Here is a 21905-nt window from a genome sequence, read left to right as displayed (position 1 = left end):
GCTGCTGCTCCGGCAGGGTCCCTGTGCTCTTTTATGTTCCGGGTAACACAAATTTGGGATGCAAAAATCCACGTCGGAGCGAAAGCTCCTGCACATTAAACAAATCCCCCAACCCATATTGCGTGTTTCTTGGCTCCCCAAGGGCCCAGCTCTACAGGGTGGGAGCTGTGCTCTGTTCCCAGGCACTGAGCACCTGGAAGGATTTGCCCACTGCTCAGACATCTGAAAAACATTGCAAATCGCAACTCGGATGCATCGTCTCTGTCGCCGTTCTTCAGTCCTGTTGCTATCAAGTCTCTCTCCTCTTCTGTACACCTAAACCTCTTCATTTCTCCTTTTCTTCCCACAGTTTCTCTGGCTGCCTTTACACTCTTTAAACTAGGTTAGCATCTTGCTCTCTCGCCTTCCCAGGGAGTACCGAGAACGGTAGTTCTGTTGCTATTAATTTCATTGAACCGTCACACTGCCTTTCTGGCTCCTGCAAGGCAGCTCACCAAGCTCTCCTCCTCTCCATTTTCATCCTCACAACAACAGTCCTGTGAGGTAGGCTAAGCTGATCACCAGTGGCCCAAAATCACCCAGTTTCATGGCTGAGTGGGGACTGGAATCGCAGTGCAGCATTCTGCACCTCTATCCAAACTGGCTCTCGGAGGCGAGGCCAGGCCAGGCCCTTGGTGGGTCAAAGGTCTCTCACAGCCCTCGGCTGCCTAGCAGCTGGGCCAGAAAAGACTGGAGCAAACTGAAGAGGCAAAATATAGATTGAATAAATAAGTAAACAAATTTGCAGTGGATGTTTTTGATTGCAAACTGTGTAAAAATTTCAATTGGTGCAAAACAGAGCTGCCAGGTTGCTGACGGGGACTGGGCATTGAAGTCATTGAAGTCCGGGCCCAATTCAAGGTGTTGGTTATCACCTACAAAGCCCTTAACGGCTTGGGACCTGGTTATCTAAAGAAGCGCTTATGTCCATACGTGCCCTCCCGCCCCTTGAGATCAGCCGCAGAGGCCCTTCTCCGGGAGCCCTCCGTGAAAGATATCAGGAGGGTGAGTACCCGGGGGAGGGCCTTCTCTGCGGTGGCGCCCAAGCTATGGAATGCGCTCCCCAGAGAGGTCCACCTGGCGCCGTCGTTATTTGTTTTTCGGCGCCAGGCCAAGACCTTTTTATTTAAACGATATTTTAACTGTTAATTGTTGTTTTTATTTATTGGGTTTTTATAGCTCTGCCGAGATGTATCCGGATTTTTAAAACTTTATTCAATATTTGTTTATTTGCTTTGTAAGCCGCCCCGAGGCTTGTTGCAAAGGGGGCGGCATAAAAATGCTTTAAATAAATAAATAAAAAATGCACCCCAACATGCATATGGGAAGGAAAATAATGTTTAAAAGTACAATATACTAGAAGACTTGCCTGTGAAGTGCACTTATTAAGGAAAATTGCTGAGAAATGTTTAGACTAAGAGAAAGGCACACAAAAATGCAGAGATTTTCCAGCAAATTAAAAGAAAAAACCTCAAAGTTCAGGACAAACCAAACTTAATACTAGACAAACGAGGAGCCAACACTGACAGATTCAGTCATCCAACATCCAGAGTGGCTTATCCTAGCAGATCTGAAACAAACAAAAAGAAAGCACTTTTGCTCAGAGCACAAAGTGGGATGAACTCATTTTTGCTTGGGGAGGCCCAAAAGGGCAAACCTTCAGCTTGAAGTTTTCCAAATTCCCACCCGGAAGCTTGTTCCAACTTGAGTCCACATCAGATCGAGAGCTTTGCCTCGTTCATTTCATATAAAAATCCACGCTCAGCTTTCCACATGTATGCATCCATGGCATGTGCTTCTGAAACGTGCACATTCTTATCCCAACACTTCAGCTCTAGTTGTGGGCAATTTTTTCCTCCACACGCATTTTTCACATGCAGGCACGCTTCGGATGCATTGGTCTGTCAGCAAATCACAGCACAAGCTTGGAAGTGCAGAGACTGAGTCCATGAGCTGCACCCGAGCTGTGTTCAGTCCGAAGGATGTGAATTCAGTGAAATCTTGCGCCGTAGCAAACAGAAATGAATTTCTTTTATATCCCTACCTGCAGCAAGAGGGGTATCGACTCTTTAAAGCAATTGGAAACCAACAGACACTTGCTGGTGCCTTCCGTGTGTGGCATTGCCCATGCCAGCTCAAAATGATGCCTGACTGCTGGATGATACCCGGATGGAGAAGGCCGAGTTAAAGAAATGGAGCCTCTTCTCCCAGCGCAGTCTACCTCAGAATTAAGACAGTCACACTCCTGAACTCCTGGTGCATTTCAGTGTGTCTTTGGCCTGCACCGGAAGATCTGAGCTACACCCTCTTACATCAATAGCCCGCAAATTACGTCCTACAAAGGAGAGAGGGGTCTCCTGCTCAGCAGCCCCTGGCCCACATGTCGTATGCCAGGAAGGGATCTGCACACTTCACAATCCGACTTGCAGAGATGTCTCCCAGCAATGCACATTCAAAGCCGAACTATCAAGAGGTGGCGTTGTGGTTCCTGAATTTTTAGTGACCTCAGAACACGATTCCCAGTGAAATGTCCCTCATCTTCAACTCTCTGTTCCTCATCTGGGAGCACAGCAGCTGTGCAGGATTCAAAAGGAGCAGCACTGAATGAGCAGCCCTGCTCCTTTTGAGCAGACGCTGAGTGTTGCGCAAAAGCAGGCGTGGAAAGCACTGGCGGTGTGGGGCAAGGGGTGGCCGGACGCTCATGGGGTGCTTCCATCAGGAGCACCAGCCCCAGACCAGGTTTTCTGGGAAGGGCTGCAGTGGGAGCCCTTCTCCTGGCCAGTCACACCAAGGCGCCTTGGCCTGCCCTCTGGCCTTAATCCACACAACCAACCAGAAAAGCAAAAAACGAAAGAGGAGAAAAACACATGCCAGAGACTCCTGCTTCTCACTCGCTTGATGAGGACAGATAGCCAAAGTTGCCCATCCGCATTTCAACCAGGACCAATCCTGCTTCGCTTCCAAGATCGTGCACTCAAATGTCAAACGGACCCACTGAGGAATAGCCAGGATGCTACAGTTTCAGACCAGATTCTAAGGATATCTTGGGGGAGAGACGCAGATTTCAATCTCCCGGATATTGGGAGACTCACTCGGCAGTGACAGCCAGGTCACGTCGCTTCCTAGAAGCCATAGAGGGAGGGTTTTTCACACAGAGGGTCCGAGAGGCGACGAGGGGGGGAAACATCCTTGACTTGGTCTTGACCAATGGGGAGGAGCTGATAGATGAAGTACACATTAGGGGAGCTCTGGATGCGAGCGATCACTCCATCCTTTGCTTTGAGATCAGGGGACTGGGGCCGTGCAGCAGGTCAAGCACTAGAAGCTGGGACTTCAAGGGGCCAACTTTGGCCAACTGAAGGCCAGACTAGGGAAAGTCTCCTGGGATGGGTTACGGGAAGGCAAGGGAGTTAAGAGGTGGATGGCACTCAAAGGGAGGTTTTGGAGGCGCAAGCCTTGACGATACCTCTAGTCAGTAAGGTGGGGAGGCGGAGGAGAGCGCCACCATGGATGTGAAAGGAGGTGGTTAGAGGGGTTAGACGGAAGAGGAACCTCCGTAGGAAGTGGGTGCTGGGGCAAACAGACAAAAGGGTATACCAGGGGGAGGAGGCCCGTTGCAGAAGGATTCTTCGCAAGGCTAAGGCTGATTACGAGCTGAGACTTGCCAAGAATATCAAGAGCAACAAAAAGGGCTTCTTTCAGCATGTGAATAGGAAGAGGAAGGGGAGACAAGTGGTGGGACCACTAAATAAGGAGGAAGAAGATCCAGTGACTGGTATGAGGGAACAGGCACAGATGCTAAATGACTATTTTGCCTCTGTGTTCTCCCCAAAGCAGGACAGGGGAGATCTGCATAGGAGATTAGATGAGGCCGGGGACTTAGGGGCACAGATTAGAGTCACCCCCCTAGAAGTTGAGGGGCTCCTCAGGGCACTGGACATTGCAAAGGCACCGGGCCCTGATGGGTTACACCCGAGAGTACTTAGTGAGTTGGCAGGGGTTCTCTCACGCCCGCTGACCTCCATTTTTGAGGCCTCGTGGAGAATGGGTGAAGTTCCAGAGGACTGGAGGGTGGCGTCAGTGGTCCCAATTTTCAAAAAGGGTAGTAGAAGGGACATGGGGAATTACAGACCTGTTAGCTTTATGTCCATTGTAGGAAAAACAATGGAAAGCTCATAATAGAGAGATTTAGTGATGCTAGCTGGGGGAGGGAGGTTGACAGCCACACAACACGGCTTCCGCAAAAACAGGTCCTGCCAGACAAACCTTGTGCAATCTAAGACAAGGTTTCGAGATGGCTAGATGGAGGGGATGCAGTGGATGTGGTATACCTGGATTTCAGCAGGGCCTTTGACAAAGTGCCCCATGATATCCTGGTGGAGAAACTGAGGAGTTTTGGGATACACCAAAGCACTGTCCGGTGGATTAGGGCATGGGTGACTGACCGAAAGCAGAGGGTAACCATTAGTGGGGAATCATCGGGATGGCGGCCAGTGACAAGCGGGGTCCCCCAGGGCTCTGTCCTGGGGCCGATCCTGTTTAATCTTTCATCAATGACATGGAAAAAGGGGTGAACAGTCTGCTGATCAAATTTGCAGATGATACTAAAACTGGGGCAGTGGCCACAACTGAGGAGCAGGTACTCCAGATCCAAAAGGATCTGGACAGGCTGTGGAAGTGGGCAGGAGACAACAGGATGGCGTTCAATGTGGGTAAGTGCAAGGTCTTGCACCTGGGGCATAGGAAAGGGTGTTGTAAGTACAGGTTAGGGGACAAGTGGCTGGAGAGCAGCACTTGTGAAAGGGACCTCGGGGTGCTGGTCGACTGCAGGCTGAACATGAGCCAGCAGTGTGATGCGGTGGTCAAGAGGGCGAACACCACCCTTGGTGGCATAGCCAGAAGTGTGGCTTCTGGATCGAGAGAGGTATTACTACCCTTCTATATGACTCTGGTGCGCCCGCAACTGGAGTATTGTGCTCAGTTTTGGGCCCCTCATTGCAGGAAGGATGTAGCCAGGTTGGAGTCAGTGCAGCGCAGGGCCACAAGGTTGGTGGTCAGTTTGCAGGGGATGGGGCATGAGGCGAGACTGAGGGAACTGGGGCTCTTCAGCCTGGAGAAGAGGAGACTCAGGGGGGATCTGTTGGTGACATACAGGTATGTGAGGGGGTGTCACACGGAGGTGGGGAGAGGCCTGTTCTCCCCTGCGGAGGAAGGCAGGACCCGCTCCAACAGAGCAAAGCTCAGGGAACCCAGGTTCCATTTAGATGCCAGGAAGCACTTCCTGACAGTCAGGACCCCGAGGGTGTGGAATGGGCTTCCACAGGAGGTGGTTGAGGCCCCGTTGGTGCGGGTGCTCAAAGATAGGCTGGACGTGCACACGGTGGGCATGTCGTGAGCGGAGCTGGCTGGAGCCGGGGGTCAGACTAGATGGCCCGGGAGACCTCTTCTGACTCACTCTGTTTCTATGTTTGAAGTATTTCCCTTCTTGGACAAATATGTGCCCTTTTTATCTGCCTCACACATTCCATCTGCTGTTTTTTTCCTGCCTCTTGCATTGACTCCACAATTTGATTTGACTGTTACCCTTTCTACAGAGACTTCACAGCATTACTCGATTTTTCAAGTCCCCCCTTTTTAAAAACAGGAAGGGCCAAAATCCTACACTCAGTGTCTGCCTTGTTTTTTTCCCATGGGAAATCTATTCCCACCACAAAGATGGGCACTATGGGAAGGAGGCATAGCGCTGCCATCAGCTGAGCCTTGCTTCTGAGCAAGTCACACCCGGATTAGGCCCAGACAAGCTTCGGGACACTTTGCCATTCTTCTCTCTCCATAAAATAAAATTCAAAACTAGCAGGCTGCTAACCGCTCTGTGTTTACTGAGAAAGACTGGAAAGGCTGGGCACTGGATGGAGATTTGCAAAGCCAAAAGTCCCGGTGCAGAGTCAATGGTGGGAGCATCACTGCGAGGTCCCACTCCACCTGCAATCGAGAGATTTCTTTCTGACCTTTCAACACAGAGTGTGTTGGAGACGCAGCGGCGTGTGCCCCCCTCCTTGGATTTAAGGACGGCGGGTGGGGGGACACACCCAAGTGTGTTACATGGCCCGGCCAGTCCTCTGCCTGCTTTGTGGTGCGACGCCGGCCATGCCGGCCCCCGAGGGCACGCGCTGCTCGGCTCTGCGTGCTCTGCTCCTCCAACCTCCCGCCCTGCTCTTAACAGGGCAGCTTTTGTCATCTGTCTCCATATTCCTGACGCCGTCAGATCCTGATCGTGCCACCGTGCAGCGCAGTTCCCCCTTTCCAAGGGTGTGCATGAAGGGACCAGAAGTGGGCTTTCATAGGGTGGCGCGTTCCGCTCTCTTCATGCTCTCGCGCCCTCGGCCCATCCACCCGCAGCGGAGGGCCGCCAGGGTGCAGTGAAGCCAGGGCTGCCGGGATGCCAGCACCGGCATCTTTCCCAGGAGTGGATCTGTAGGTCCCACCCGTCCACCCTCAGAGTTCCCCTTTCCTTCTGCACTCCGCTGGGGGAAAAGTACATTCCTGCAGCAGCGACCGCGGGTCCCCTGACATCGTGCAAACCGTTTCGGGGTGACTTGGCATCCAAGTGCCCATCAAGACTCCTTTGCTTCGCCAAAGCCTCGCTTGAGGAGGGACCACAAGCTGGCTCGCAGATCCGGGTCGGAGCAGCTGCCGGCAATGTTCAGATTCTCCCTGAGGTGTGGCCAGGGGTCCATCCCGAGAGCCCTCAGAGGCCCTGCAACACCACGGGGTCAGTCACACTCTCTTCGCGGGTCAGCCGCAGCTTGTGCACACGCCTCACGACCAAGATGGCGCCGAGTTGTTCCCAGCCGCCCCCTCGGCATTAAAGCAGCAACACGGCTGCAAGACCGTGGCTCCGGCGCTCCTCGCCGCCACGAGTGAATGATCTACCCTGATACATCACGGTGCATATGAGCATATTGGCGCTGTGTGCAGAGGGCTTTTTTTGCAGTCACCTTTGATGCTGCCGCAGCCTTCGCAACTTTTTTCCCCAAAGCAATCACAACCTGCCACGTAAAACTCCACCCAGGTGTCAGTGTGCAACGTGGCCTGTTTTCATGTTAGCAAGGATGAAAGCAGGAATGAGCAATCCAGAGAGAGCAGCACTGGAACACTGATCCTCTGCGGCCTTGCAAAACGTCGCCACTTCAGAACACCTGCGAACCTCATGCATTTGGATCTTGTTCCTCCTCATAGCGCGCCACATGACGGTTTCTGGACGGAGTGCTTGCAATGCGACAGATGTGCTTTACTCCTCAAGTGCCGTGCCTGATTGGCATCAGAGTCTCCCCAAGCCTACTCAGTGCTCTAACCAGTACACAGTACTTCCTCTTCATGATGTGCTAAGAGTGGGAAGGAAAGTGAGGGGAAAAGGAGTGCAATCAGTGCGCCTTTCTTGCCTTAGCTTTGTGGGCAGAGTTCTCAAAACGACGTGAAGGGGCTGAGGCACGCTCGGCTCGTCCGCTTCGGAGAGTGCGGCCCGCACACTGCCTCACCACCCCATCCGCATCGATTCCCTGGGCGCTGAGTTAAACTCCTCCAGCATTTCTCTGTAAATGAATTCTCCATGGCCATACACCCTTTCCAAAATACTCCCTATTTTGCCGTGAAGCCAAATTTTGCAGATTTATTCACGGGGAACCGTGAAGCTGTTGCAGTGGGCAGGCAGCTTTCATGATCGTGGGAGAGACCGGACAGGAGGGTGCAGCTGCCGGGCAGGAATCGGCTCGCTCCAGAGCCGGGGTGCACGGCGGGACTGCAGCCGCGGCTTCTGGTGGCCGGGTCTCCTCCTGGCCACGCAGCCCTGCTTGACTCCTTGGAGAGCAACGGGGTGGCAGCGAGCGTGCCGGGGCCCAGGGGAGCCCCGCTGCAAGGGTGGCCCAAGCCGGCCCCACACCTCCTGGACTGGCCTCCGCAAGCCGCCCCTAGGCTGAAAGGGGAGACGGGCAGGAAGCCGGGAACAAGTTCAGCGCGGACCCCGTTGTGTAGATGGGCGGCGAGACACCTGTGCACGGTTGTGAAAAGCGACCACTGCACCTCTGGGGTTAGCCAGCCGGCTGCACGCTCCCCCCACGGCCTCGAGGGGGCTGCCAATGCCTCGCCACACGGAATCGGGGCCACGCCGGCAGCAGCAGGTCCAGTGAGGCACCCGAAGAGCAAGTGCCTGGGCCCCTCCTGCAAATGCGCCCCCCCCCCCGGCCGTGTGTGGGGCTCGGAGCTGCAGGGAAGGGCCGTGAGCGGCTCCTTGCTGCCTGGGCAAGGCTGGAATCGCCCCCTCCCCGGGTGCCCCGTTCCCCCCAGAGCTTAGCCACATCCTCGGGGAGCGGATTTCCTCCCACAATATGCCGGGGCGGCTCCTTCCTGGGCGGGCATTTCGGAGTCACTCGTGTTGCCGAAAGGCCCGATGCCGGGGCTGACGAGGCAGCCAGGAGTTGAGGGCACGGGGGGGCCCACCCACCACCTGCATCGGTGGAGTCTCCCTGGAGCCCAGCTGTGGCCCTGTCTGTGCTTCCGAAAGCACGCTGCCCTCCTGCTCCGTTGTCTGCAGGTGCCCTGAACTCTTTCTGCCACAGCCAGCTGGACGGTGTCCGAGGGCCACCTTGGCGATGCGGCCTCCAGCGGGTGCCGGGCACGTGTGAACGCGACTGCCCCAGAGCTCCAGAAGCTGCCCGTCCCTGAACGCGGACGCTGGGGTGCACGGCTGAGGTTCGTGCAACACGGAAGTGCGGCCAGGGGCCGGGGCAGGAGCGGTCTGCCTGGAGGCGCCACGGTGGGTCGTGTGCATGGAACGAGGGAAGTCCGCCACCGAGGTCTCTTCTTCCTGCTCATTTCAACAGGGGTTTCTAAGGAGTGCATCCTGAGAGCCCGCGGGCCTCCTTATCCTCCCCGCAGTAATCCGATCCTCTTCGACTCCGCTCCCTGTCAGGTGATCTCCAGGGAAAACTCAGTAACTCCGGTGCTTCCTTTAAAGCTGAGGGCAGGGTGTCGGACAGCGTTCTAGGGGCTGCGGAGTAGCTGCAGCCAGTCCCCATGAAACTGCAAACCCAGAGCGCTGTTGGGCCTGTTCTCAAGATAGCAGGCACCCCAAGACCGGTCTAGGGTGCCTCCAGAAGCGCGAGCCAATTGGCAAACCCAAAGGGCCCCTTCCTGAGCAGAGGTCAAGGCCGGAAAAGGGAGAAAGCTGGGCAGGCACCAAGAGAGGGTGCCAAGAGAGGGCCGACCTACTCAATTCACACCTCTGAAACACCTCCAACACTGAAGGCCAGTTGCGCTTCTCAACTCACACTTTTCCCAGTATGGAAGTTTCCAGTAAGGTGCATCCAAAGTGCCTGCACTAGAGGAAGGAGCACTCCACAGGAAGACTGGTGCGGGAAATGATGCAAGGAATGTGCTTATCAGGCAGAGATGCATCAAAATATGAGCTGTGCACCAGAAAGCTCACCAATATTCAGGCCAACTTGAAAACAAAAACCCAGGGAGGTCTGAGGTAATCCAACCTCAAGATTAAAGAAATTCTCAGCAGCCAAGATGGGACTGGAAAAATGAGAAACCGAGAGGCCGGCAAACTGCAGTCCCTTGTTTAGCAACAGGCAAAGGGTCAGGCCTGCCCGTTCCCATGAACTTTTGAACACCCAAGAGCAGGCGCAAGATCCAGGGCTCCTCCAGAGGTGCTAAAATAAATAAGAGGGAGGGACGGGAACAGGGCTGGCAGAGATCAAAGTGCTTCTTCGCATGACGGCCGTTTCAGGGGCTACCACACTTCTGGCTGGCTGTGCAAGAATCGGCGAGCAGCCCAGATCTCGCTCCGGGGCCTGGAGTTCGCTTCCCCAGCTGGGAGCTGTACAAGGTCCCAGCGGCGCCTCCTCCTCCCACTACGCCCAGTTAGCCCCTCATTTTCGTTTCCCAGCTGGGCTGCCCATGTTGCACGACTGGCGAGCAGCTCCTGGATTTACTGGGCTCTTTTTAAAGAGTTTTGCTTTGCTTTTTGGACTTCCCAAACCTCACCCAGCCAGGTTGGTATTTCCTTCTTTTTTCTTACTGGCCCTATTTCGGCTCGCTTTTTCTTAGCACAAAGGGACTACCGGACACGGTTCTGTCCCATGGGCTGACCAGCTAAGCTCCGACACTGGAGGTCAACAGAGGAAGGAGAGAAATGTAGACTCATGAGGGGACCAGTGTGATTTTTTCGCTCATATGTTGTGCATTTAATTTACTTAAAAGAAGTGTAGAAGACTGCGGACCACGGAGGGGTCCAACTCACCCACTGAGTGAAACCCAAAACACCACAATCAACTCTGGGCTTCACTGGGGAAAAACTGGGAAGCTCGCTCCATAATTTGACCTGGGCAGTCCATGCGAGCCCCACCGAGTTCAATGGGATTTATCCCTGGAAATTGGTTACTGGGATTGCGGTTCCCAGGGTCACAGTTTGGGAGCTGTGGACACACACAACACACACACACAAACTCAGGCTGCCTGTTTGCAGTCACGCCAGCGGGAGAACCGGTACAGGGAACGTGTGCGGCTGGCAGGGACAGAGGAGTTCTGGATCGAGGTTTGCATGCAGGAAGGGCCCACTCGCTCGCCTCATTTCCCACGGGGTTTTCCCTGATGGATCCAGTTCAGGGCATTGCGTAACGCGAGGCGTGCAGGGAATCCCCCACCCACCACGATGCACTCGCCTGTTCTTCAGGCTTCTCCCTGTGCCGAGCCCAGCCAAAGCCATCAAAAACCGTGCGGCATTCGAGGAGGAGAGCCGAGTTCTGTGACTGCGGGTTTTAAGATGCCTCCAGGAAATTCCCTTCACCAAAAGAGCCAAATGCCTCCCAGTGAGAGATGCTGAGCCATGGGACAGACTGCCCTGGGGGGCACTAAATTTATTTATTTTATTGACATCTCACCCTTTTTCCTCCCAAGGAACTCAGCGTGGCTTATTGCATTATCTTCCTCCTCTTCTCCATATTATCCTCACCACAACGACCCTGTAAGGTAGGTTGGGCTGAGAGTCTGTGACAGGGCTGAAGTCGCACCATGAGGACTAGAACCTGGAGGTCAAGAATTGACTGGAGGGCCATCTGCCAGAGATGCTCTTGCTGCAACCTGCAGTGCGGGATCAGCATTCAGATGGGGGCTGGACTAGATTACCGCTAAAATGCCTTTTGCTTTTAGTAGTCTATGAGTCAGTCAGGAGGGTAAGCTTAACTGTGGTAAAGAAGCTAGGAGTTTACTTACAAATTTTAATAAATATGAATGCATTAATATGGTTTGATATCTATGTTTTGCATTCATTCATAAATATATTTCTGATAAAATGATTTAAAAACAGTGGACTGGCTAAACAATGCCCTGGCAAGGACTCGTTCGCCCTCTGGAGCGCCTTCTGCAGAAAGGCCATGCCCAACTCCTGCGGAAGGACTCTCCCAAGAAACGCACCACCGAAGCTGCGCGACGGACGGATTTGTGTCAAAGCTGTCCTTGTCATTCATCTTCAAACGAATGCCGATTGAGCCCACGTATGTGTCACTAAATGTGTGGGATTGTGGCCTCCCACCCCCTCACAAGACCCCAATCCTGCAAATTGGGGTTTGCAGGGCTTGCGCCCCACCGTGGTTTGCAAGGATTCACCCCATGCGAGCACAGGAAGGACACAGGGGACTTAGTTTCACGTGCAAGAAAAGCGGACTGCAACGAGGAGCCCGAGCCAGCCAAAGCCAAACAATCGTGCCACGCTTACACCCCGGTGGTCGCCCAGGGACTGAACTGCCGCAGTGTCTCCTCTGGGAACTCAAAGGGACTCGGACGGACTGTGCTTCCCACTTAGAAAGGAGATCCAAACGCAAAACCTCGGAGAGTTGGCGTGCTTCCCTTTGCCTGGGCATTTTGGGGCTACTTGCCTCTCTGGTCGAAGATCGTCCACTTGCAACACTTGGATTTTGCAAATATGCTATGAAGCATGGAAATGATTTGTGAGCTTCTGAGCATGGCAAAGACTGTATCTAAATAATGCGCTTCTGCACATGTGCCGAGTTGCTTGGATTAGCTATTTTCCCGCTCAGAAGTAAACTTTCTTTGACGCATCATGGTCAGCCTGGATTGGGTTGTTCTTTCTTCTGTTCAGAAAGTAAGATTCCCTTCATTCACGGGCTGGGTGGAGCGTTTTTGCGAGAGGCAAGACGAAAACAAGGAATCCGGAACGGGGTGCATGTTTTGACCCACGCATCATGATGCACCGTGTGTTTCTAAACTACACCTCCCAAGATGCACTCTGAGTCAAAGTGCATCCAGGTGGAATGAGAGATGGTTTCAAGCGAGAACGCTTGCTTAAGGTGACTCAGACCACTTTGATATTGCCTGCAGAAATAACGAATTCACTGGGTTTAACTTTGTCCATCACTAGTTGGAGAGCTGCAACTCAGAGGATGAGCTGCGGGTTGGGAGAACTGAGATTATGCATACAACTGTCCCGAAAGCAAAATGCTAAATAACGGCCAAGAAGCAACCCTATGGCCCTCCCCCAAAGCACAGGGAATGTGGCGGCACGTTGTTCTCCCAGACACAGCCCACGTCACGCTGGCTTCCTGTCCCACCCCAAATGGGGCTCATTTCCTACCTGGGCGCCCGGTAATCAACAGGGAGGAGAGACAGGGCGGCTGTCCTGCTCTGCGCACCTGGCCCGCCCTTCAGCCCTCGACACACGCATCGTGCGCACGGGCACAGGGACGGGGCAGCGCAGCGGGCTGCCCTGCCAGCGCCTCGCTGGGGACTTGGCTGTGGAGACGGCAGCGCCGAGCGCCTGGACTTTCCGGCTTGCCCTGCACCACCGGTTCAGAGACCCTCCCGCTTGTGGCGTCACTTGCCTTTTCATCCCTGGCTAGACGCATGCAAAAAATTCTTCCTGTTAAATAAATATTTGGCTTTGCTCCCTCGCGCTTTTCATGGGATTTAGAATTATGATTAAACATCCTGAAATTAAGGTTAGGAATCTGCCTTCGTTTCCCATGTTTCAGACTTGCTATTTCTCTCAAATAACTCCGGTATGAAGAATTCTCTAAATTCTGCCAGTTGTGATTTTCCTTCTTTCTTGTTGGCTTTAATCATGAACCGTACATTAGAAATTGCATCCTTCTTTGCATGCCTGTGTGCATCAGAGGTTCGGGACCACGACCTTTGGGAAATCCTTTCCAGGCTGGCTCCTCAGCCGATGGAGCAGTGGTGTGCAGCACAGGACTCGGGACCCGGGAAAGCTGGCCTCGTACGACGGAAGCCTGTTGGCCCATTTTGGAGGGCACTGTGTACACCCTGAGCTGGTGAGCTCCCAGGGTGCTCAGTGACATAGCCCAGGATCTATGGGAGTCGTCGTCCCACGCCACCAGAGGCACCAGGGTGGGGAGAGAGCTCCATGCTCACCGGTGAGGCGCTCTGTGGGTTCAGACGGGCGCCTGGCGACGGCAGGGACTGAGCTGGCCGAAACGCACGGCCGCCTCTGCAGTCTTGCATGGTCCATCCCCTGGGCCCAGCTGCCTGAATCAGGCACGTGCTCCCAACGCAGCCGGCATGTGCTCTCCCTGGCAGCCACACGCAGGGGTCAGTGGCCAAGTTTCCCCCGAGAGAGGCATGTAGGGCAGTGCCGATCTTCTCTTCACAGAAACTCCCTAAGGTGCTCCAGTGCGGGCACCTCGTGCCAAGGCCCCCGTGCCTCCTTTGCCAGGTTGCAACACCAGATAAACCAGGTGCTTTTCCCATCACACCCCAGCACAGCCTCCCCCAGGCTGGGAAATGCGATAGCGGCGCAATGCAGGCGATTTAGCACTGCAGATCACCAACAGGCACAGATCTGCTTGTTGCAAAGCGAAATTTCACCGGGAACACAGAAGGGGTTGAATTCAGCCTCGGAACCCTCCAACGGGGCCTCTCTTGAAAAGATGAGATCGGGAAGGGGACGATGCGCCACCTGCGCAGGGCAAGCGATGACTGTGCCAAGCCATGCTTCTTTTCCTACAGGTGCTTGAGCAGCTTCATTTCCCCCCAGAGAGAAACCACCCCTGTTTGAGTTGGGAGGGCCAACAGCTTTTAGGCCCCCTCTCCAAGCTTGCAGGGTTGTCCATGCAAACGTCCTGACTTCTTCAGAATTAGCAACTATTTGCTCAAAATGTAGCTGCTTGGGAGGGAACAAAGGGCTGTGCGCTGTCCTTCCATCTAACGGAGCTCAGAGAGACACCGATGATTCACCCTAATCCCATAAGGACGGGTGGAGAAGGATGGAGACTTCCATCCATCCCCAGAATAAGCTGCTGCAGCAGCAGCAGCCCTACCTGCCGCACACATTGGAAACAGCAGCAGCATTTCACGGAAAGGCTGGTCCCACCGGAGTGCTGCTCTTTGCATGCCCACGCCTGCCTATTCCGGCCCAATCCTTTCCCCAAGACACAGGTGTGCAGGGATGCCCGCACCTGCCCTCAGGACGGTCCTGCGGCCTCCCTCCACGGAGCGCACCTGTGAGCTGCGTGGGGCTGCAATCACGCCGTTGTCTATTCCCACGCGACATTTTTAGATGCACGTTCTAAGCTGTGCCCAAAGAACGTAATGCTACGGTATCCAGCCCGTGATAACGGGCAGGTCAGATGCCGCGTGAGCAGGCCTGCAAAGAAACCCACTGGGACTGCCTGACTCCCAAAGAAAGGGGATTTGCTCAGCGGTGGCCAAGCCCAGCCGCTCACCGCACAGGGAGTCTCCCGGGAGATCCACCCCAGCTCTGCTCACTCACATTAAGCTTGAGACCCACAAGAGCTGGGAGAAGCTGGAAGGTTTAGCCCAACACCCCTGGAGCACATGAGCCTGGGAAAGGGTGAGCCATAAGTTCTTTAGCCAAAGCATTCCCACCACGACTTCCTAACCCATGACGAAGCACAAGCCCAGTCTCTGCGACTGACGACGCACCGGCTGAACGCCCTGCTCCTCTTCCACTGCAGTTGCGTTCGGATGCACCCAGCAATTTCACCTTGGAGAAAACAAAATCCCCTTCCACTGCGGAGAAAACATAATACCACACCTCTCCTATGGACGCATCCATTTTGCCCTACTGTGAAATATTAGTCCGCAAACGGATGTTCCCGGCGAGCCCCCAGCTGACAGCACTGGAGGTGTGCGAAGGAAGGCCATGCCAACGCAACGTAACTGTTTATGTGAGCAGTGATGCCCCTGGAAGACCTCCTTCCAGACCTGCTCAGGATCTGGACCCCATGAAGGGTCAGAAGAATTGCATCTACCTTTAATCCCACTCCCCACAGCAGTTCTCAAGTTGTAAAGCATACCGGCTAATACCGTTCAGCGTTTAAGGAGATGCATGTGGCAAACACCACAACGCTAAACATTTGTTTGATGCCGACTTCCACTGAAAGCACTAAGGAGCAAAGACCCGCAAGACAATTTCCCTGAAATCGGCACCCAAAGAAAATGGGTGGGCCAACTCCCCGCCCCGGGGAGACCTCCCACAACAACTCAGGTCAAACTGATAGGCACTCATTCCCCTATGCATGAAATCTTCTGCAGTAGCACCAGTTACTGAATAACTAGGTTTCCTGCCAATGAAACCAGCTTGGGAGTGAGTTGCACTGAAACAGGGAAGATTCCGCAGCGAAACAATGTGTCTAGGGAAAAGCAGGCGGATCCCCACAGAGGGCAATTTCGCAAATCGCTGGCCCTGAACGCCTCGGAAGGTCCCCTCGCAGGCACGGACCGCGGTTGCAACCCATCTTTCCACAGGCGCTCATCGCTTTAGCTCGCTCGGCGGGAGCGAGGAGCGAGGAGACACAGCTTCCTCAACAGGTGCTCCAAGCAGCGGCAGCGGCAGACAGGCCCGGGCTGCGGCAGGGAAAGCAGCGAGTGGGACTGCGGCACCGCTCGACACATCTGCTGCTACCAAAGCGGGCCAGCTGCAGCCGGTGGAAGTCGCCGGGCGGCCTTACCTAGAATCTGGGTACTTCGTCAAGGTTGCCAGGCTGCTGGTGTACATGTGTCCTCCCACGTCAATGTGCACAGGGGCGTTCGACTTGGTGAGCTGCGCGGGGAGAGGGATTCCTTGCGCCGCCAGGGGAGAAACTGGGGAGCGTGTTAAAGACAGCCGGGACATCGCGCTTCCTTCCTCCTAGACGGCAGGGACAGAAAAGAACAGTTTCCTCTTAAATGCAGCTGTGCACTACCTTGATTCCAGCCTGATCACAGATCTAATAAGATCATTTTTGCATCTGCCTGATCACATATTCCGCTAACAAATTATTGCCACCTCCATAATTAAGTGTATTTGCATCACACTCTTCAAAGGACCAGCGGCAAAGAGAAAGATGCTTATTAGCAATAAGAAATCAAGGGAAAAAAAATCTTTTTCAAGGTGTCAGCCTCAAGGGGCATAAAACAAACTGCAAAATTCTAATTAAAGGTCGCGGGCTTATGTGTTAGATGTGAAATATCCCCTGACAAACGAATAACCAATTTGTGAATTGGGATTCAGGGGGTTTTGCAAGTTTGTCTCAGTAACGAGACACCTCTAAATTACTGACTTCCTCAGTACCTAAGGCATTTCATTTAGACATGTAGTAAAATTCACATTCAACTTAGAACTATTTTGGATGCTTTTTAAATAACCACCCACACAGCAAAACAGGTATCTGTTATCTGTAGGATGAGCTCTCGAACTGCAGCATGGAAAGCTGGACAAACAGCAGCATTTGAAAGGCTGACCATCACAGCCCTGTCCTCACGCCACGTTCCCAAGTACCCCACGACCTCACCTCGGGTCATGTGCAAACATGCACAGAACCACCCTTCCCCTCCCAGGTAGGAGCCATGCTTTTTCAAAAGCCAGGTTTAAATTAGAACACCTTTTCAAAAAAAGAAATGAATCCCCTGAAATTCTGGTTCCCATTAAAATATTACCAGTGCTGATAAACCCAGGGATGAATGCACTCTGGCTTATCCACATGCTTTAAGAGGACTAGAGAGATCCATTTTTGATCTCTGGCAAACAGTGCTCCTTCGACTGTTTAAAGCCACATGGCAGCGCTGCCGGACACCTGGGTAACGTACAGGAAACCTGACAAGGTCCTGCATGTGACACTTAACACCTTCCCCCTTGAGCGTTGGAGCAAAATGCTCCCAATACGCAAAGCAAACAATGTTCCTGAGCATCGTCTTATTTTTCTGGGATGCTGGTCTGCAGCCACAACCCACAGGGTCAGCATTCTGCTCACATTTGGGCTCCTTCGCACATGCTGCTTCACAGCAATACCTCCGCTGGACCACACACCTCACAATCTCCAAACGCTCCTTATTATCAGCCCAATTGGACAATTATCAGCCCGGGCAAAACTGTTCCCACATGCAACACACAACAGCACTTTTTTCTGAGAGCCGCAGGAATGGATTGGAAAGCTCAGCAATGTCTGGATCCTATTTCCAAGGCTCATAGCAGCTTGTCTTATTCTGCCACTCTGTCTTGGGGGGCACAGTGCCCCTTGACCCACCACCTTTTCTGTCCTGGCATGGAGAACGGGTGCCGCCCCACGCAGGCTCCAAAGGCCGACACTCCAGAGACTGTCACCACCCCAGAACTTGGACAGCCGGTGGGAAACCATCCTCCGCATTTAGCACTTGGCCACGCACTCTGCTTTCGGAGCGGAAGGACCGAAAGCCCCCTTCTCCTCCCACAGTGGTGCTTGCCCTGCGCAAAGCGGTCCCCTCATCAGCCCGAGCCCCCTGCTTTCAGGGCATTCTTCCATCTGTGGATGCGGGAAGCAGAGCCACTCCAGCATCTTCACCTCCTCAGCTCTTATTCGTCCAGGATTCTTGGTGTTCAGACAGAGACTCTCCAGCCGTCAGCTTGAGGTCATCCCCGTCTTTGTTCTGACCCGCTAGCCCATTATCCCTAAAGTCCCCAGAAGTGAAGACTGGAATTTCTTTCACGTTCGTCTTTTTTTCAGAATGCAGCCTCAGCTGAAGCTTTCCTCCGAGCACAAGCGGGTTTGGTCCTGAAATACAGCTAGATCAAGAGCAAAGCCACGGGCCCCCTGCTCATTTTTGTTCTGCAGAGCATCTTGCGGATCCTCTTCCTGGATATGCTTCCTGGAAATGTTCCACTCTCTGGGACTTACTTTCCCAGATTAAGTTCCCTTGGAAGAAGGTCTGGGTTCCAAGAATTTTGCATAAGACTTGGGGTGCAGCTAAATATACGGGGCTAGTAATTTCTCTCCTCCACTCCCAGGATCTTTTGAACCACCTTCTGTGAATCCGCTGGCATCTTTCACTTTTAAGATGCAGCAGCAAAGGGCAATTCCAGAAATCCGAAGCCCACAAAAACCGAACAGATGTGAATTTACATTAAATGGGGATTAAGACCTAAATTACAAGAGGTGGGGTGCAGAGATTATGAAATGTCACTCCCAGGTTCATTGCTTGGTCACTAATTGCACAACCAAGCCTTTTTCAGCAGTAAGGGCAGATTTGATCATTCCCACCAAGAAATATTTTGGGTATTCAATAATTTCATTTAAGGAATGCTGGTGCAGCATTCGCTTGAAACGGTGACAGCAGGCGGCTTCTGAACTGGAACTGTTGGGAATGTCTGGAGACATCCTTTGGGGATGTCTGGAGAGAGGGGAGAGGGACCGGGAATTCTAGCACACGTGCCTTTCTCTGCCCGGATCCTCTGCGAGTCTGCCTCTGCCAGAGGCTGCCAAGTGAGTCGCCGGGGGCCAGGAGCTTGCCGTTCTGCCCCCCGGAATGGCGTAGCAGATTCCACCACTCCCCCTTGTTCCCAGAGGCCTGGTGCAGGCGAGCTTCCCAGTCTGGGGCCCCGACTGCATCTCCCATCCCTCCACGGCTGCGCATCCCTCGCCGGGGTCTGGCAACGGGCGCAGCCCCCCACCCCGCCTAGCGAGCTAACTGCCTCGGCGCTGCTTGTAAAAACTACTTGCCCACGGATAGCGGAATGAGCCCCATTCCATGCTCATTTACACACAAAATGGTTTTGTGTCCCATTGAGTTCGCAGTTGTTCAGCTCTCTAGGGGTGATTAAGCGAGGCTGCAGACGACTTCACCCGAGTCGCTCTGCGAAGTTGCTTCTTCCTAAGCTGTTATTTTAACCATAAAAGGTAAACAGAAGGCTGTTGTAAGAGCTCCATTCAACTCCACGCCTGCGGGAATAACCCTGGGGCAGAGAACGCTGAAAGACTGCAGAAATTTCCAGGGTGTTGCCTCTACCCCCCCCCCCCGCTCCAAGCCTGCAGAAATATTCCTCTTTACATGCACACTCAAAATGATGCAAATTGAAAACCTACTAAAACAGAAAAGACTTCAAAAGTGCAGAAGTTTGCTGTGCATTGCGCGCTGGGCTGCCTCCACACAGCTTGCAGGCAGAGCCCCCCAAAGCGGTGATGACTCGGGGGTGTCTGGGGGGGTCGGTGGTAGAGGCACAACTGCAGCCCGGAAAAGGCTGGGCAGGTAAGGGGCAGGGGAGGGAGGCGAACGTCTGCACAAAAGGGGCGACCCCAAAAGCATGACAGGGATTGAAAACACACACAGAGAAACGAAAACAAAAGCGGGGGGGGGGGGTATAAAGGAGAAAGCGGGTCTGGAGGAGGGATAAAGTTTAAATCAAGGCACACAGACACTTAAAAGCCCACAGATGGGAAGCAAGACTAATTAAGGATGTAAAAACGCTTTTGTTCCTAAAGTTTATTGTTGCCAGGATTTAAGAGGGAAAAACATTAATTGAAACTAATGCTGTTATTCACTCGTGCAGTTTAATTCCTTCATGCCCATTTAAGACATGAAATGAAAACTGCGGGTTTTTAAGGCATGCCGTGAAAGAGCGCAAATGTGCGCGCTGTGTGTGTGTGAAGGAGCTTTCACCTACCAAGCCAGACTTCTCTCCCTCTTTCTCTCCTCCCTTCCTGCACGTCCACTCAACTGCGCAGCCCTGGGGGCACAGAGCAGCGGGAGACTGTGCCCGAATGAAGGGGGGGGGGCAGCTCCAGAGGCTTTCAGTGTGGCCTCTGCAGAACTTCAGCCTGGATGAGGCCGAGGCCAGGGTCTGGGCCCTCGGGGAAGCCGCCTCGCCCCTTCCTCACACCCCGCTGCCGCCTCTGTCCGCAGCACGCCTGTCCCCCGGTGCTGCGGACAGAAACTCCGCTCCCCGCTTGCAGCAGCCGGCCCACGCCTGCGCCCCAGAAGGCCAAGAAAGAGAGATGCACCGCCTCTGTCAGAGCACTTGAAAGCCACGAAAGTGCGGGTGCCCAAGCCGACCCAGCAGAGCAGACAGCAAGGCGTAATTTGGCCACGAGAAGTGCATCGGGGGCGCAAGACCCAAGTCATGTCCACACGTGCCTGGGGTGTTTACTTTCCGCTATTGCTTGGAAGGGGCTCCCCTGAAAACTTTTCCCCGCGTTCTGCACAGAGATGATCAAACGTGCTCTTGTCTCCCAGTAGCAAGGTAAGCTTTGTGCACGCGGAAACACGCGTCTGCGCCTCCTGTGTCCCAAAACTAAGTTGCAGTGATCTTGAACAGGACGCGCTGCCAGGTTCACAGGCGCCCCGCCGCGTTTACTCGGGAGGGAGGCCCCACCGCGTGCGCGGGACGGGGGCTGGCAGGTGAAACGCACAGGATCGCGGGCTGAAGGGCTGCGGGAGAGTCAAGCCGCACAGGATCGCCCGCGAACTCAAGTTTCGCGTGGGCTCCCCTCATACTCGTGGAGGGCTGCGCGCAACACAAACTTCGGGCTTTTTTTCCCGGGCGCACAAGCAAGCCCGGCCAGACCCTCCCGCACCAAGCCTAATGGGAAGGAATAAATGAAATTAAAAGTGCAACATGGCGGCTTGACTTGGCCCTCCCCGCCTTGCAGGCGAGCCAGGTAGGCTGATGAGCCAAGGATGGAGCGGATGCGGCCGAGCGGCGCAGCATCAGGCCGGCAGGGCGCACCGCGCGGGGGGGGGGGGGGCAGCGCCACGCGGCGTGTGCCAACAGGGAGAGCCAGCCAGCCAGCCAGCCAGCGCCCGCGGCCCCCCCGGCCCGTCCCCCGGCTAAAGCCTCCCCGGCTCGGCTCCCCCTCCCCGCCTGGCGCCAGCCGTTCCCCGCAGGCTCGCTCGCTCATTTATTTCGCTCCCCGCCTCCCCTGCCCCCCGGGGAGCGCCGCTCGCCTCCATTGTCATCCGCCTCCCCCTCTGCCCTCTCCTGCCAAACTGGCCTGGAGGGGCTTCTCCGGGGAGGCGCCCGCTCGCCTCCTGCGCAAGAGGGAGCAGCTCGGGGCGCCTCCGGGGGGCCGGGCGCGCGGCCCCCGGCCTCGCCGCGCTCCGCGGCTCCTGCGGGCGCCCCAGACCGGGCGCCCTCCGCCGCGGCGCTTCCCGGCACGCCGGCGCAGCTGCCGGGCCCCGGAACCGCTTCCATCCGCCCTCCCCTCCGCTCCGCTCCGCGCCCCTGCCCATTCTCCAGGGCTGGCTGGTCGCCGAGGCGGCGGCGGCGGCTGGGGCCCGGGGCCCCCGGGCGGCGCAGGCTGGGCTGCAGCCGAGCTGCCCATCGCGCCGCTGCTCCGGCCCCCGAACGGCGAGGGAGCCCACGCACCCCGCGCGCGCGCCCGCGGACGGGAGCGCGCGCCGGGAAGGGCTTGGCTGGGAGAGCCCGCTGTCGCTTTAAGCCGCCGCGCGCGCGCTCCCGCTCCCGCTCCCGCACGCGGCCGAGGCCCGGGTCAGTCTCCAGAAGCACGGCCCCCCCGCCAAGCCGGCCCCCGCCCGCCCGCCCGCCTGGGCCGGGCCGGGCCGGGCCGGGCCGGGCGCCG

The 21905-nt window shown here is 55.0% G+C and overlaps 1 protein-coding gene across 1 annotated transcript in view; it reads right to left on the bottom strand.

Moving 5' to 3' along the window:
• Positions 1-16219, bottom strand: part of KCTD15 (potassium channel tetramerization domain containing 15) — a 46364-nt gene extending 30145 nt beyond the window's left edge. The window contains exon 1 of the mRNA XM_044434125.1: positions 16047-16219. Within this exon, the coding sequence (XP_044290060.1) occupies positions 16047-16210 (164 nt within the window). The 5' untranslated portion in view covers positions 16211-16219. The remainder of the gene's footprint in view (positions 1-16046) is intronic.
• Between the last annotated feature and the right edge of the window lie 5686 nt (positions 16220-21905).

Source organism: Varanus komodoensis, unplaced genomic scaffold (genome assembly GCF_004798865.1).
Source record: "Varanus komodoensis strain SLA01 unplaced genomic scaffold, ASM479886v1 scaffold27, whole genome shotgun sequence".
Classification (NCBI taxonomy): domain Eukaryota; kingdom Metazoa; phylum Chordata; class Lepidosauria; order Squamata; family Varanidae; genus Varanus; species Varanus komodoensis.
Note: the sequence above shows the minus strand (reverse complement) of the source record. Positions and strands in the feature narration are given on the sequence as shown.